Consider the following 15,007-nt stretch of genomic DNA (forward strand, 5'->3'; position numbering starts at 1 on the left):
ACACACACACACACACACACACACACACACACACACACACAGAGTTCCTGATCCTCAGCAGCCGTGCCCTCAGGTCTCAGTTGAAAGACGGGGGAAACTCCAGATGCTTCACAGCAGTTGTGGGCTGTGACTTGGAACAAGAAGGGAGCCGTGGAAGACTGGCAGGAGGAGGACACTGATGGAGGGTTGAAGTTATGTATGGAGTGGAACAGTTTAACAGCAGTGGCGGAGGCCTAAATTAATAGTAAAGCTAAGGAGGTTTTGGCTTGAAGGAGCGTTTCAAACAGAGGGAGGGCAGTGGAAGCAACAGAGGACGACGGGTGGGGTGAAAGGAGGTTCCAGAGACTATGTATGATGGATGGACTGGTGAGGAAGAGAGGTGGGGAGAGAGGGAGGGGGGGCTTCAAAAGAAAAATGACCCAGACTGCTGCTGTGATGCAGTGGTAGGGAGTGCAAGGCAGCAGAACATGTGGGGATCTCATAACCAAAAAAGGGTTTCGCAATACCCCCACAGTGAAGGTCCCAGACACAGACAGTAGTGACGAAAAAACATGGAATAAATAAACCGTTTCAGGTTTTTATTTAAAAGTTGGCTCTGGATCTTTGGAATTCATGTTAAGGCATATCATACAGCACTGCAGTAATTAGTTTTGCTACACTATGCAGTGGGTCCATGGAGATGTCACTAGATACAACGCTGAGCTATTATACCTTTCAAGATGCCTCTGTGGCTTTAGTGGTAGGCATAAACCTTTTGACTGGGGTTAACTTCGGGGCTTTTAAAACATGATCCAGCCACACCCCCCGCCCCCCCCCCTCCAACGTAGACAGACAGAAATGAAAACCTCTCCTCACACACACCTACTTGCTCTCTCCTTCAGGGCCTGCTAAAGCCATTATGGCCCTAAAAGAGATTGTATCGGCTCCAGGCAGACAGGCAGACAGACAAATAGTTAGTTAGACAGTTAGATATACAGACAGCGCCCTGCAAACTAAGAAGCCTCTGTGCTCGGGACAGGCCGGCTAAATGTCTGGCTACTCTTCAGAGGCTCTCAGGTGTGACCGGCCGGTCTCCTGTGTACCGCAGCCAAGGCGGCAGACAGGCACAGAGGTGTTCTGTGAGCCTGGAGTCGAGTGAATATCTGCTCTATCTCTCCCGTCACAAGCTGCATACGTTCCTGTGAGCAACTCAAACACAAGCCAGATCTTCTTTCCTGCAGAACTATGCAGGCTTTCACTGAGTTAATGCATATTTTTAGGCTGAGCCAAGGTCAAACATTTTGCCAAAGACCTGCCTGACACGTAATTTCTCCCAGCAGCTGCGGTTTCTTACATTTGATGACTAACTTTGTATTTGAATCAAAGACTTTAGCCAGACCACAAATGCATTGCAGCAGGATTTTAAGAGTGGATGATGGAGGCTTTGGTTCTTAACTTAGTCATACATGTCTTTCTCACTGCACTAACACTGTTACATTAGTAGAGCCTGAACCCAACAGGAGAGGCCCTGATGTCCCCCTCCTTGCACTTGGACACACACACATACGCACACACACAACTCTTCCCTAAAATTGCTGATGGCTTGTTTTCATGAACATATATTATTTCCAGATGGAGGTCATGAATAAAACCCGACGGAAACAAGTCGGGTGAAACTGGAAACTTAAAAAAACAGAAACGGAGGGGTATGGAGCTGAGTAAAAAAAACAATCTTTCTCCTCCCCCGCTCTCTCCCTGAACCTTCAGAAAAGACCAACTTGTCAATTACACGGTTAAAAAAAGAGGAACAGTGTACCACACATGAACATGTGGACAGCAACACTGGATGATGGTTTCAAATGTTTCACCAAGACGCACATACGAAAACATCCCCAAACAAAAAAATGACTTTCATAACAAAGCAAACAAGCAAAAAAGGCTCAGAGCAGCTCAACCTTTAAACCTCCACACATATTTTCCAGCTAAATAAACAAAGCCTGGGTGAAAGACAGTGAATACTTTCAGACTCAACTCTGAATACAAAAACTAAGCTGTGAAGACCTTCTCTGGAACAACCGCAGAACACTGTGCTGATTCACCAACCTTGTGCTCTCCAACAAAGCTGTAAGCCAATATGGAGAAAGACACGTTGTTGTGATGTGAATAACCACTACTTTCAACTGAATAACCTAATGAGCCTATCAAGGTTCTGCATTGGTGATGTGTTCAAAAACATCTGAGCATAAAACAACATGTGCAATTTCCAGAAGAACATCCATTATCTCGGTCATAGCGAGTGCCAAGACAAACCAGTAGACGGCAGATATTTTCTTTTCCAAGCTGAAGGAGGATGAACCGCAGCTGGAGGTTTCAGTAAATTAAAGCTTATCACCAGTAAGAAATTTGAGGTTTGTGCTTTGAATTAGCAGTCTGAAGACTTTATTTATGAATAAATGCTTTAAAGGCTTGCTACTTTGGTTGCTTTTCCAATTTGTTCGGATATTAGAGTTAGACGAAAAAGTTGCTACAACTCTCATGTCTGTAAGATAAAGATAAAACTGCCATCAAGTTAGCTTAGCTTAGCATAAAGACTGGAAACAGGAGGAGACAGTTAGCCTGGCTCTGTCCAAAGGCAAAGAAATCCATCTACCAGCACAAAGATCACACATTAATCCATTTTTTAAAAATCCAACTCTTGTGAGAAAGCAAATAAGTTCATCCCCAAAAAGTATAACAATGATTTTTGTGTTAATTAATAATAATTAATCTGGCTGTCTGCAGGTGTTTCAGTGGGGGTTTAAGTCTATTTACTGTAGCACAGATAAAAAAAACCTTTCAACCAGTACTTCTAGTCAGTCCTGCTGTGTTGGTCCAGTGAGCTGTTCTGGTCTTATCTAATCTGACTCAGACTCCTTATCTCCATAATCAGACTCTAATCAGCCAGCTTTGTCCAGACAACAAGGGGCCAACATAAGGCAAAGAGCTCCCCGAGGCCCGATGTCTCAGCCATAAAAGTGTAATTTGTAGACAGGGCATGCTCTTTCAAGTCAGTAGTGGTATGGCTGGCAAAGGAGTCACCACATTCAAAGACATTTGGGGTTTGTTGTATTTCTGTTTGTGATTCTTGGTTTTTTTCTGCTCTAAAAAATAGTTAACGTTTTTGAATTTTCCCCTTTTTAAATAGCAACAGGAAATATGCGATGAGTGGGGGGGGGGGGGGGGGGGGGGGGGGGGGTTGACATGTTGCATAAGTCTCTGACGCATATCAGGACATCAATGGTATTTGGTCTGCTCTTTCTCTCCCACCAGAGACTCTGTGGCTGCTACAAGTCTTGACTTTACAAATCCCTCAGCCTGCCACCCTGCAGTCTTGCCCTTATCTCAACCTCTCAGCCAGGTTCCTCCTGGCAGGCACAGATGGCAATCCCATTCGTGTGCAAACCGCAGATCGAGCTCTGATTGTCCTGATGGCTGCCTTTGTCTTGCAGTAATGCCCCCTCTCTCAACATAAGAAAGGGCCGGTAAGTAAGCTAATTTACATGTATTAATTAAGGCTCATAATGAGCCCAGCATGACGGGGCATTTGAATGCATTCCTCTGGTACTGTGCAAACTCTGCGGAGCTCCGTAGGTCTGCAGTCTCACCCATTCAGATGGGCTGCAGATAGTAGATGTGGTGACACGCAAGAAGATAAAGGATTTAAACACACACAAAAACCAGGTCAGTATACACATGCAAGTTTCACCTCCCCCGTGGACAGACACACACACACACACACACACACACACACACACACACGCTAATGAGAAATAAACAGGCTGTTAGTTATAGTTAGACTTAATTCAATAAAAATGCAAATGACCACAACAGCAGAAAGTAGAAACAATACATTTATATAATTACAAACTGTAAAACTGTACAGTACAATAAGTGAAGCATAAAAAAGTGAATAATTTTTCATTGAAAATAAAAGTTTCACCCACAAGGTGCACGTAAGCTATAATGCACAATCATGTAAGAACAATTACATTTCATTCGATCATATAAATATTAATGAACTAAGCACTATAAACTAAGTTTACAAAAGTATGTAAAAACAGACTCTGCTCTGGAATGGTTTTAATCATCTTTGCTCATTGTTGATGTGTAAATGCTTACATGGTTGTTGCCATCTCATACCACAGCGCAGCTAAGCCAAAGAACCATGAAAAATACAGCCGCAACCTCAGCGCATTAACATCAAAGCGTATTTGTATAAGAGCTTGTTTTCTTTTCTCGTCCTCAGGCTTCAAACGCTGAGCTGCAGCGGCTGTTCTTATTACCTCTTTGGCTTAAAAATCCTACTACGGGGACCCAGCCTCACAACGAAAGCCAACAGACATGCCAAATAAAGGCAAGGTAGAAAAAAAAAAAAACATGCAGAGAGCACAAGGCTCTCCCCCCTTAATTGTACCTGAAGGGAAATCCCTTTAAATAGTGGTTGGCAGAGGCAGTGAGCTGGCAGGCAGATCAAACAGTCACTGAGCAGAAGCCCTATAAATACATCACATTCACTTGCCTCACTTCAAACGCCTCCTCCTCCGCCCAACCTCTACGCTCCTCCTGCAAATCCACAGGGCCGAGCTGCGTTCAACACGTTCACGAGGAGGACACAGTTCCCATCTTAAGCGCAACATTTTGCTTTACTTCACATCAGTCCCTGAAACAGGATTGTTCTGTTCGCTCCTCTCATCACACCACAGACGCTTCAGGGGCTTTGGCTTTTTTCACATACACCTCTGATGTTCCGTCAGGCACCAGATGACTGAAGCTGCTTCTGAAAGAGGCCAGGAGGCGACCTGCACAGCACGGGGGAAAAAAAAAAAAAAAGAAAAAAAAGAAGAGGAAAAGAGCCATGTTAAACACATCTGCAACATCAGTAAAGTAACATGTTTTGACTTGATATGCCTAATAACTGTATACATTTCAACATTTAAAAGCTTCAAAAGATTAAAGGAGTAGTGGCTGAGTATGTTTGCTCAGCAGTCTTACTCATGTGGCAGACATGATTTACTGGGTAATTATATGCGCTTATTATAGAGCAATTTGAGTAAATGCGCACGAGGCTAGCTCAATTTATGCAATCTGTTTTATGCCAGGCTAAAGTGAGAGAGAAAAACGCATACAAAATTAGCAATGTGATAAAAAAATAAATAACATATGACACATTTCCAGACCAGAGATAAAGGAAGAGCCTATTAGTGGCTTTACTAACCCGTCCACGTCGTCTTTCCTGTCAGAATGAAGCTGTTGCACTGAGAATGGGAGTTACAGATGTACGCTGCCTCTCTGGCGCTGTGGACCGACAGCATGCAGCCCTGCTGGCTGTAGGACGGCCAGCAGCGGTACTCCACATTCCCAGAGGTCCCCATACCTCGCATCACGGTGTAATCTAACCACAGAAGAGGAGATGTCACTTCAGTACATGAGGCTAGTGAAAGATGTTGAAGCACTTTCTCAGGACGAGATGAAAGTTTAATGAAAGTTTAATGATCCCAAGAGGGCAAATAGATACCGTGCAGCAGTGAATGAGGGGAATATAGAACATGGTTGACAGTGAAGATATAGCATGCGAGTTATGCAAATACAGAGCTCTTAATGTCTCAAATGGATTCCTAATATGGTTAACTTATATTCAGCTGGTTGACATTGATTATAATGTTTAGTGGCCGCTTGCTGGCAGCAGAGGGATTGCGACTGGTGCAAGCATGTTTAACAAAGAAAGGTTCTGTAGTAGTAGTCATTTACAAAGACTTGTGTGTCCTGTGAAAGTGTAAAATGTGTAGGAAATAAAGAAAAATAGAATAAATTATGTTTTTGAACATCTAACAGCCCAGAAATGCACCAAAAAGTGTTCCTATAAAACATTTTTCCATATCTGACGCATGTCCATGTTCACAAGAGACCACGTAACGTTAACATGAACCTTTAGATTATTCTTTTAACATTTGCTGTCAGTTTTATGACAAATGGGGCTGTATTAATTATTGCCATTGTCCATTAATCTGCCAAATGCTTTCTTAATCATTGGGTCTGTGAAATGTCAGAAAATAGCGAAAAAAAATCACAATCTTTCAAACGCAGACTTTCCAAGTTGGCAAGAGTCCAAGATGGCATCTTCAAATCACTTGTTTTTGTTTTTCTGACCAACAGTCCAAAACCCCAAAATATTTAATTTAGATATTTAAAGCCTAAAAGAAAAGCAGCAAATCCTCACAAATGAGAAGCTGTGGCCACAATATCCTTTGCATTTTTGCTGATTATTTTTCTGCCAATCTTCTGCTAATCAATTAATTGACTGTTTATGTTAGCAGTGACAAACACATTCTTTTTCTTGGTTACACGTGTTAATGCGAACCCAGAACTTTCTAAATCTCTCACGTCTAAAACAATCGCCATTTGATACAATTTTACAAACTGTTGCTCAGCTCTGAAAAATCACTTCACCTTCCTCCTGCCCAACACTTGCGTTACATTCATCATCATAACTCTTTCAGTCAGACGTCTTGTGGATCTGGCCTTAAATCATCTGCTACACATTAGCAAGAGCCATGAGAAAGAAGCATGCACACATGTGCCTGCCTGCACACACACACACACACACACACACACACACACGAGAAAAGGACAAAAGCCTAGTCTGTGAGTCCGTACGGAGGAGGCACACTGTTACAAACTGTTAACCTTCCTAAATGGCAGGAGCCGGTGTGTGTGTGGGTCTATTGTTAAGAGGAAAAAGACACGAGGATCTGCCTTCTGGGTCTGAGAAAAAGGAACAAGGAGAAGGAGTGTTTCGAGGATCCTTCTCATGGGAGAAGAAAAATGAGGCCTGTTGGGGATCTAGGCCTCAGCTGTTGCAGGACAGAGACATATGAATATAAGCTCTTTATGTTTCAGATGAAGGATGGGTAAAACAGCCTTCCTCACATATCAACATAGAGAATATCAAACACATTTCATGACAGCGCTCAGGACCTAAATGAACTCACTCTTTGTCTCTGTCTGCTCCTAAATTCGTCGTTTTAACAGCCGTTTTTAAGTAACTTCACCAGACTCTGGCCGCCTCCATCAAATCACAAATGATCTCAGCGGTGGAAAAGTTACGTCCACATTACCAGTTTATCTCCATCTGTCAGCAATTTCAAATTAAGACTTGATGATGTCTTTCTCACACACACACACACACACACATAGAGACACAGGTTATTATGCTGTGTTGCCATTTGGCTTCTTTTATCAAGCTAACTTGTGTCTTTGGCTACATTGTTTTTTTTCCTCTGTGCGGAGGCATATTAATGAGCAGATGTGTGTTTTAATACACAATTGCACAATCTTTTACTTTTTGTTTTTCTCTTCTGGCTGTTTAATCTTTTAAAGCAACACTTAGATGAGAGGATTGATGCCACTCTCACGTCTGTGAGCGGTTAGCATAGCATAGCATAGCATAGCATAGCATAGCATAGCATAGCAAGACTTCAAAAACAGTTAGCCTGACTCTGTTTAATGCTAAAAAAATCTATTTACCAGCACCTCTAAAACTCATAGTATATGATAATTGTATTTCATTTGTGTAATCTGTACAAAAACCAAAGCGTAAATGAGAAATTCATAATTTTACGGTGGAATCGTGTACTAGGCTATTTCTTGGACCATTAACTTCCTTCTAAAGTGGCGTAACCTTCGGACAGAGCCAGACAAGCTGTTTCCCCCTTTTTCCAAGCAAATTTACTCGGCTAAGCTGACTGGCTGCTAGTTATATACGTGAATTAACTGGACAGAAACTGTGAGAGTGCAATCATCTCATCTAATTCTCTGCAAGAAAATTAATTAGCGCTTCACCCAAACCGGTATTTCAACTGTGGAAAAATAACCGTCAAAGTCCGACTCTCTCTGAATCCAATTTTATTTTTCCAGTCTGTGGGATATGACAAGCTACAACACGATGTGATAGCTTGCCTACTGTATGAGCTGGTGTGGTATAGATCTGCTCATCTAACTATTGGCAAGAAAATAATTCAACCTAGTTGAGTTCATAGACATATGTTCATATGCATTGAAACTAAACTAGATTAAAAATGTTACCAGGCTTTTCCTCCACCCAGAAACTACCTCTGTGGTTAATATGCACACAATTTTTAAAGTCTTATCACACACCGTTAGCAGCAGCAGGATTGACTCATGGCACCTCCTTGTTAAGCTAAAACATTCCCTCCTGGTGTCAGCCTCAGCGCCCAGGCCTCTTTACCCTCAATCTGTGATTAAATTCACAAAGCGCTGCTATATAAACAGTCCAGCATCTGGGGGACGGAAAATCTCGCCACAGGAACGCAGCCAGTCATTCTGTTATTAATATTTCATAGAGCTGAGAGGAACGACGGGAGGGTGAGGGGCCTGCAGTGGAGTGAGTGGAAGCGAGCTTTCAGGACTGTAAGAGCTTATACTCAAAGAATGCAAAAGTGAGACTAAAACTTACTTAATTCAATTATTGTGAAAAGCAAACATTAATTAGGAGTTTAAAAAAAAAAGTTGGACAAGTTTGCACAGAGGTTTCTATATGACTATCTAAAAAGTCTAAAGACCTTAATAGAACATTTCTTATGTAAATAATAAGTTGGTGTAATCCCAGCATTGTTTTTAAATGAATGCTGACTGTGCTCTCTGAGCCAGAGACATGCAGGATTAATCCCACTTTGTTGGTCTAGTCCTCTCATTCCAGCTGCCTAATAAAGCTGTCAAAACAGCCTGAGTGGGAGAAACACGCCCCTTCATTTTTTGTTTAAAGAGACAAAATGAAAACAGAGGTGTTGACTGTCTGAGTTTTCTCTAAAAGGGCATCAAAAAAGCCAAGTGTTCTCTCCAAGAAAAGAAGAGGAAAGAAAAAAAAAAGGTGTACAAGAGGGCCCACTGTACTTTATAAGAAGCAGCCTTCATTCCACAAGCTCTTACCTCTGGTTATTGATGGAGGCAGGTTGTCCAGGTGCAGGCCAGACTTGTAGAGGAGGAGGATGTGTTCAAAGGCCTCCAGCGTTTGATTGATGTCAGCTTTCAGCTCCCCTGGACACACACAATGCATTAAATCTGATAAAAGATGTAACTGAGTACATGCATAAAGTCATGTTCATCCAATATGGATGATTTGTTTTTTTTCCCCTCCTCATGCTCTCTTGGCTAATCCCAGCAGTGTGATCTCAACAGATAACAAGTTGTAGTCATTACCGTGTTACATGTCATGAAGCATCTTGTCGAGCTCATTAAAAGAAGCACTTAGACCGTGGCGTGCCATTGCACGAACACAATTATGGAATGATTTGATTCCTGATCTTCAATAGTTAACGTCCTGTCATGTCATGTCAAGACATCTCTCGTCCTCACCTGTGGAGTTCATGATGTGGTCTACCAGGTGTGTGAGGCCGGGTGGGGCCTGGTGAGGCAGTAGGTAGGTGAAAAAATACCTGGGGCAAAGCAAAGACAACTGATTCCAATAGACAGAAAGCCTGACATGCCCCATCACATAGTTCCCACAGAACATGACTTGTCACACACTGGTGTTAAAACAAACACAGTCCATAAAGCTGTCAAAAATGTGAAGGTTTTTTTTTTTTTAAACAAAAAAAGATTCCTTTTTTCCACTGGAGCTACCAATTTATTCATTCCACCTCCTCCATCAAACCACAAATTTCCAGCTGTCTTTTGTTACCATCAACAATATTTTAGGTGTCAGCCAGCAGGGCCTATATTTAAGCAATCATCCATGTAGCTGCTGCTCCATACATCCATCACATGTCTATAATGCAGTAAAAATGTCGCTTTTCTTACCTGTAGGCGTTGTAAATGTTCCTCTTCTCACTCAAGCCCTCACACACTCCCCGGGCCGAGCAGGGAAGAGTGAAATTTCTGTGCGGAAACTGGAGAGTGCAGTCTGCATCCGTCTGACAGGAGGTCTCCTCGGCACTGGCGTCATCCAGGTCTGTGAGCTTCAGCTCGCCGGACACGGTGACAAACTGCCGGGGCTGGAAGTCCAGCAGAGCCACGGAGCCCAGAGGAGACTGGGAGAGGAAGTGCAGGAGCCTGACCAGGTCCAGACACACCTAGGAGCAGATCAGACATGCCAAAACCTGATCAGCCAGATTGATGGCTCATTGTTTGAGGGCAAAGAGAAAATGTTGTCCTACAAAAACTTTGCTACTTGAAGTGAAACAACTAGTCTGTTAGTCAACAGAAAATGTACTTCTGGGCAAAACGGCCTCCAGCTCTCTGATGTGAGAATTTGCTCATTTGTTACTGTTTTTATATCATTTTAAATACAATATTTAGAATTTTGTCATTTTGGACAGAAAGAAAAAGCACAATTTTAAAGATATCACCTTGGGTTTACGTTTTATACATCAAATATGGGCTGCAACTAACAGTTATTTTCATTATCATTTCATCTGAGGGCTATTTTAATCTTTTGGGCCATAGAATAAATAATAAATAAAATGCATCACAGCATCCCCATTCAGACACCTTGTTTTGTCTTTACTATTACAGAAGACAAAGAAAACCAGCAAAAAAAATGTAATTAGAAAACCAGGAATCACTGATTTTTTCTTAGAAAATGATTTTCTGTTGATTAAATAATCAATTAAATGCACAAACATTTCAGCCCTCAACTATATGACTAGCTGTTTAGTTTCATATATTGTAAAAAGTCAGATTTATCACTAATGTGTTTAAAGTGTAAAGTTGTTTTAATTGGAGGATTACATGTTTCCTTCCAACGTCTGCCACTTTTTGTCAAATAAAAGCCTTTAAAAAATGTTGGCACAACCAGAAAATTCTTGGTGGCCAAGCTTAAATCTGGCTTGTTTTCTTTTCACGATAAAGTCACACATTGGGCATGTAATCAAGTTTCATTATATGGCTAAAACTGGTAAAACATAAAAACGTTCTGAAGCAGTGTTATCTTCTTTTAAGACTTTTCACCGACCACACTTGCAAGCCATTTCCTGAGACTGTTTTTATAGTGCTCTTTAAGTCCTATTATAAAACAGAAAGAGAAAATAAGTAGGCTACTAAAGGCAAAATAAAGGCATTAGCCATGCACTGACAGAGCATGAAATGATTCTGTCACACTACAAACATAGCTTCAGTGTTAGGTAATGCTCAGAGTCTCCTGGACGTCACTTGGTGGGATCGAAGCACTGTAATAACAGGGCTGGGTGAAACCAAACACCCCTGGATTACTGTAGCCTGCGCAGATGCAGCGTAGCTGAAAGGGGCCGAGCAGCTCGAGGGGGGTATTATGAACGGCTATTTGGGTGATGCAGCAAAATGGGGCCCACAGTTGAGATGATACTTGCAGACTGTGATGTTACTTTTGCTAATCCCAAAACAAAGCATGCATGCTCTGACCCCTCCACACACACACACACACACACACACACCCATTCTTTCTCTTTCAAACACATCCATGCGCGAACACACACACACACACACACACACGAGCTTGGATCCCTGGAGTGTAAATTCAGCCTCTGTTGACTCCCACTGTGAGCATACCTGTGATGGGGGTTGACTTAACCAGTGTGTGTGTGTGTGTGTGTGTGTGTGTGTGTGTGAGATGACATTCCTAGCCTGCAGTGGATTAACTTCAGGACCCATCTCCATTCCAACCACGGTCTGATCAAATACACAGAGGGACAGATGTCGGACCGCCAGGAGTTTCAAATGTCCCGCTCCCTCATTTTTCAACTTTCGTCTCTCCTGCCAAGAAGAGCGAGGGCTTGCACACGCGTTACGTGGAACGTGTGTGTAGGAGAGATTCTCTCGCATCCTCCCAGTGTGTAGTGCAGTGTAAAGGATAAACGACAGAGTGTGGACAGCTGAAAGCGGCAAATGACGTGCTTACCCTGAATCTGTCCTCCCAGGGACTCTGGAGCAGCTGGATCATCTGGAGAGGACTCCCCTGCTCCAGGATTACTGTGACTCTTCCTGCCTCTCCCCCTCGTCCTCCTGCATCTCCTGCACAGTGACCTTTGAGCTGCGGAGTGGAGAATAACTGTGGTTAGTCGCAGCATTTCAACTCTGCAGAAATCAGAGAAAGCAACAGACTGAAGTGTGCAAAACTTCTGAATGCTGGGGTAAATTGAGAGGACATGATGTTCTGCCAACCCGGCTCTCTGCAGCACAGACTTGTTATAGTAAAATCACATTAGCGTACAGGGGAATGCACCCTGTACGCTGCTGAATTTAACGGATGGAGCTGCTGGACACACACAGACACACACGACTGCTGGATGTGAGAAGCAAACCCTTCAGTTTAGCTCAAACTAGTTTTAAATTGGGCTGTAATGGTTTGAGTGAATAAGCGCTGGGGGTTTCAGATGTAACCAGGGATAGTAGAGAGGACAGAGGCACATTGTCTGCGTCTGCCAAACTGGACCCAAAGGTCAGGGGAGGGTCAGTGAATTTAATTTAATTACATGGGAAGGTCCTGCTGAGCCAATGAGGCCTTTCATCCACTTCAGTTGTGTGTCAGACAAAGGAAAATGTGAGCAGTGGCACATGGATTATGGAAAATCTTAATAATTTTCCAGCAGTATTTACAGTGTTCAATAGTGTGCAGTTGCTTTTAATGTCATGCAATAACAACTACCACCTGTAATGCTGCTTTTGGACAGTAACCTTAATTTTTTTTTAGCGTATAACTCCTTGAATGTGTGCACACAAGGTAGACGAGAAAGCGCTTCACCTTTATGACATTTGGATGCTGCAGCCTCTGCAACAGGACCATTTCTTTCTTCAGCTTGTAAGAAACGAGCTCACGGCAGCCTTGAGGGTTCTTAAAATCCTCCAAACACTTCGCCATGTCTATCCCCTGCTCGTTGACGAGTTTTAACGCCACGGCCTGACCCCCGGCCAGATTAACTTTGACAACCAGTTTGGTGTATCCAGACCCGAGAATTTCCACAGCCCGCATGTCCACCAGAGAATCACAGCCCATTTCATCCATATGCGCTTTCCTGGAGCCATCTGAAATTTCATTCCACAGACTGTAATCCAGAGTCGAGTCTGGTGCTTGGTGATGTTGGAAATAAGGGCGACTTTCCCCGGATAGTCCGTTTTCATCATCATCATCATCATCATTGGGTATAAGCAGCGGAATAATTTCTTTGCGCCTCTCGTTCAGTTGGTAAATCAACGCCCCGCGGAGCGACGCAAGCTCCCCCTCATCAACAGCAACAGTTGAGTTGGAAAAGTGAGATATTCTTGCTCCAAACTGCTGCACGCTGCTAATCAAGAGTGACACGAGGATAGAAAGAACCACGAAAGCCAGGAGGGCAGCCGCGCGTAAAGAGTTGCCCATCCCGGGCATTTTCCTCTCCTGGCACGGCTACTGCTGCAGAAAAGACGCACGGCCGCAGGCTCGGACGACCGCTCGCTCCAAGTGAAAGGGCTCCTGACTTTTCTCCAGGAGAAGTGATCAGCTCCTTGTTTCCACCTCCCCGGGAACTCCCTCTAGAGGTGTGTCCTGTCCGCTCGTAACTTTACACCCGCTGAACAACTTTGCAGGAGAGCTCGACCTCATGTTGTCACTCAATCTGCGTGTTAAAGCGCTTTCCACAGCTGATTTAACAACAGCAATCAGACACTGCGCCTGTAGCATGTGAAGAAATGAAGAGGCCGAATAACTAACTACATGATTTGTGTCACACACACACAAAAAAGTTTACATTAGAACTTAAATTTTGATTCCAAAAATAAATAAAGTATTTTAATGAGTTTGCTGATTAATTGGATTCAAACCATAAGATAATGGTTGTGTTGTGATGTCGCTCAACATAAAACTTGAGGCAGTGTGCTCCTGTATTTTTTTTATATTATTATTTAAAGCCCGATGGAAGGAGGTGGAGTTCTGCGATCACCTTCACAATCTGTCCAACAGGTGGCAGCAAAACACCTGTTTGTCTTCACTCACAAACAATCACTGCCAGAAATGAATCTATGACTGTTCAGAAACAGCACACTAACATTTAACTCTGCTCTGTGTTTCCACACAGTCTTTTTTACGGTGCATTTCCTGTTGCATACTTATTTATCCAAATGTGTTTGTGTCACAGATCTTGAGGCGGTGCTGAGGCTGTAATGAAGCGTTTCCCTTCGCATCACTACTCACTACACAGGGATCTGCCACAGGAAATTACCATGGCTGTCACCTCATCACCGGTCAGAAGCCAAGCCCCCTCTCTCCAGCCTCTTATTATTATTATTATATGTGTGCCTGGCATTCAGTACGTGCCTGTCAGGCTTTGGGAACCCATGTGTGTGTGTGTATTTGTGTGTGTGTGTGTGTGTGTGAGGCAGGCTGAGCAGCTAAACAGTGTAAGTTAATCAGTGTCTGAAGTCAGCAAGGCATTAGCCGTGTCAGCTGCAACACAGGCTGTTCACTGAGCTCCATGCCAACCACCAACACAGCAGGGCTTTGTTGGACAAAAACACGCGTAAAGAAAGTCTGAACTCAAAGGTTCACTTACTGGCTTTTGGAGCTTTGAACTGCATCCTTTGAACATGAAGGATGAAGCATTTACCAATCATCTACCCTGTGAATCAGTCAAGTGAGACACTTAATCAATCCATTTTACTATGTATGAATCAGTTTGAAACATCATGACTCATGGAAGCACAAACAGATATTAACTAGGCTACATTATTCAGATGTATATAAAGAGATCCCCCTCCTCTGATTCTGATTAAAACCATGAAACAGGACTTGTATCTCCTCACACCCTCCTTTTTCCGAATCTTTGCCTTTGTTCCAATAAATCATTTCCTTTTTTTTTTCCCAAGGTGGCCCCTCAGACACGAGGGCCCAGCGCCATGATTCATATTTATAACCAGAGCCAGACCAGCGGTCGCCTCATTAGCGGCGAGTCACGCTGGTCTGCTGTGTCACAGTTTCTCTTTTCCTTTGAGTTGGTCTGCTTTGGCTCGCACTCACTGCTTTTCA

At 43.1% G+C, this 15,007-nt stretch overlaps 1 protein-coding gene across 1 annotated transcript; it reads right to left on the minus strand.

Annotated features, from left to right (window-relative positions):
• Nucleotides 1-3,924: 3,924 nt before the first annotated feature.
• On the minus strand, nucleotides 3,925-13,433 carry pkdccb (protein kinase domain containing, cytoplasmic b). Its single transcript, XM_070842010.1, has 7 exons — nucleotides 12,752-13,433; nucleotides 11,909-12,040; nucleotides 9,835-10,106; nucleotides 9,391-9,470; nucleotides 8,965-9,072; nucleotides 5,234-5,410; nucleotides 3,925-4,817 (listed from the first exon to the last, which is right to left on the minus strand). Exons 1-7 carry the CDS (start codon nucleotides 13,373-13,375, stop codon nucleotides 4,711-4,713), a joined length of 1,500 nt encoding a protein of 499 aa, XP_070698111.1. The 5' UTR covers nucleotides 13,376-13,433; the 3' UTR covers nucleotides 3,925-4,710.
• Nucleotides 13,434-15,007: the final 1,574 nt, after the last annotated feature.

The sequence above is a fragment of the Pempheris klunzingeri genome, chromosome 13 (assembly GCF_042242105.1).
Source record: "Pempheris klunzingeri isolate RE-2024b chromosome 13, fPemKlu1.hap1, whole genome shotgun sequence".
Classification (NCBI taxonomy): domain Eukaryota; kingdom Metazoa; phylum Chordata; class Actinopteri; order Acropomatiformes; family Pempheridae; genus Pempheris; species Pempheris klunzingeri.

Coding starts and splice junctions, on each gene's coding strand:
- pkdccb (XM_070842010.1), bottom strand. CDS start 13,375: ATGCCCGGGATGGGCAACTCTTTACGCGCGGCTGCCCTCCTGGCTTTC. Junction 9,073..9,390: donor CCACATCATGAACTCCACAG/GTGAGGACGAGA, acceptor GTGTGTGTCCAG/GGGAGCTGAAAGCTGACATC. Junction 4,818..5,233: donor AGGAAAGACGACGTGGACGG/GTTAGTAAAGCC, acceptor CGTGCTGTGCAG/GTCGCCTCCTGGCCTCTTTC.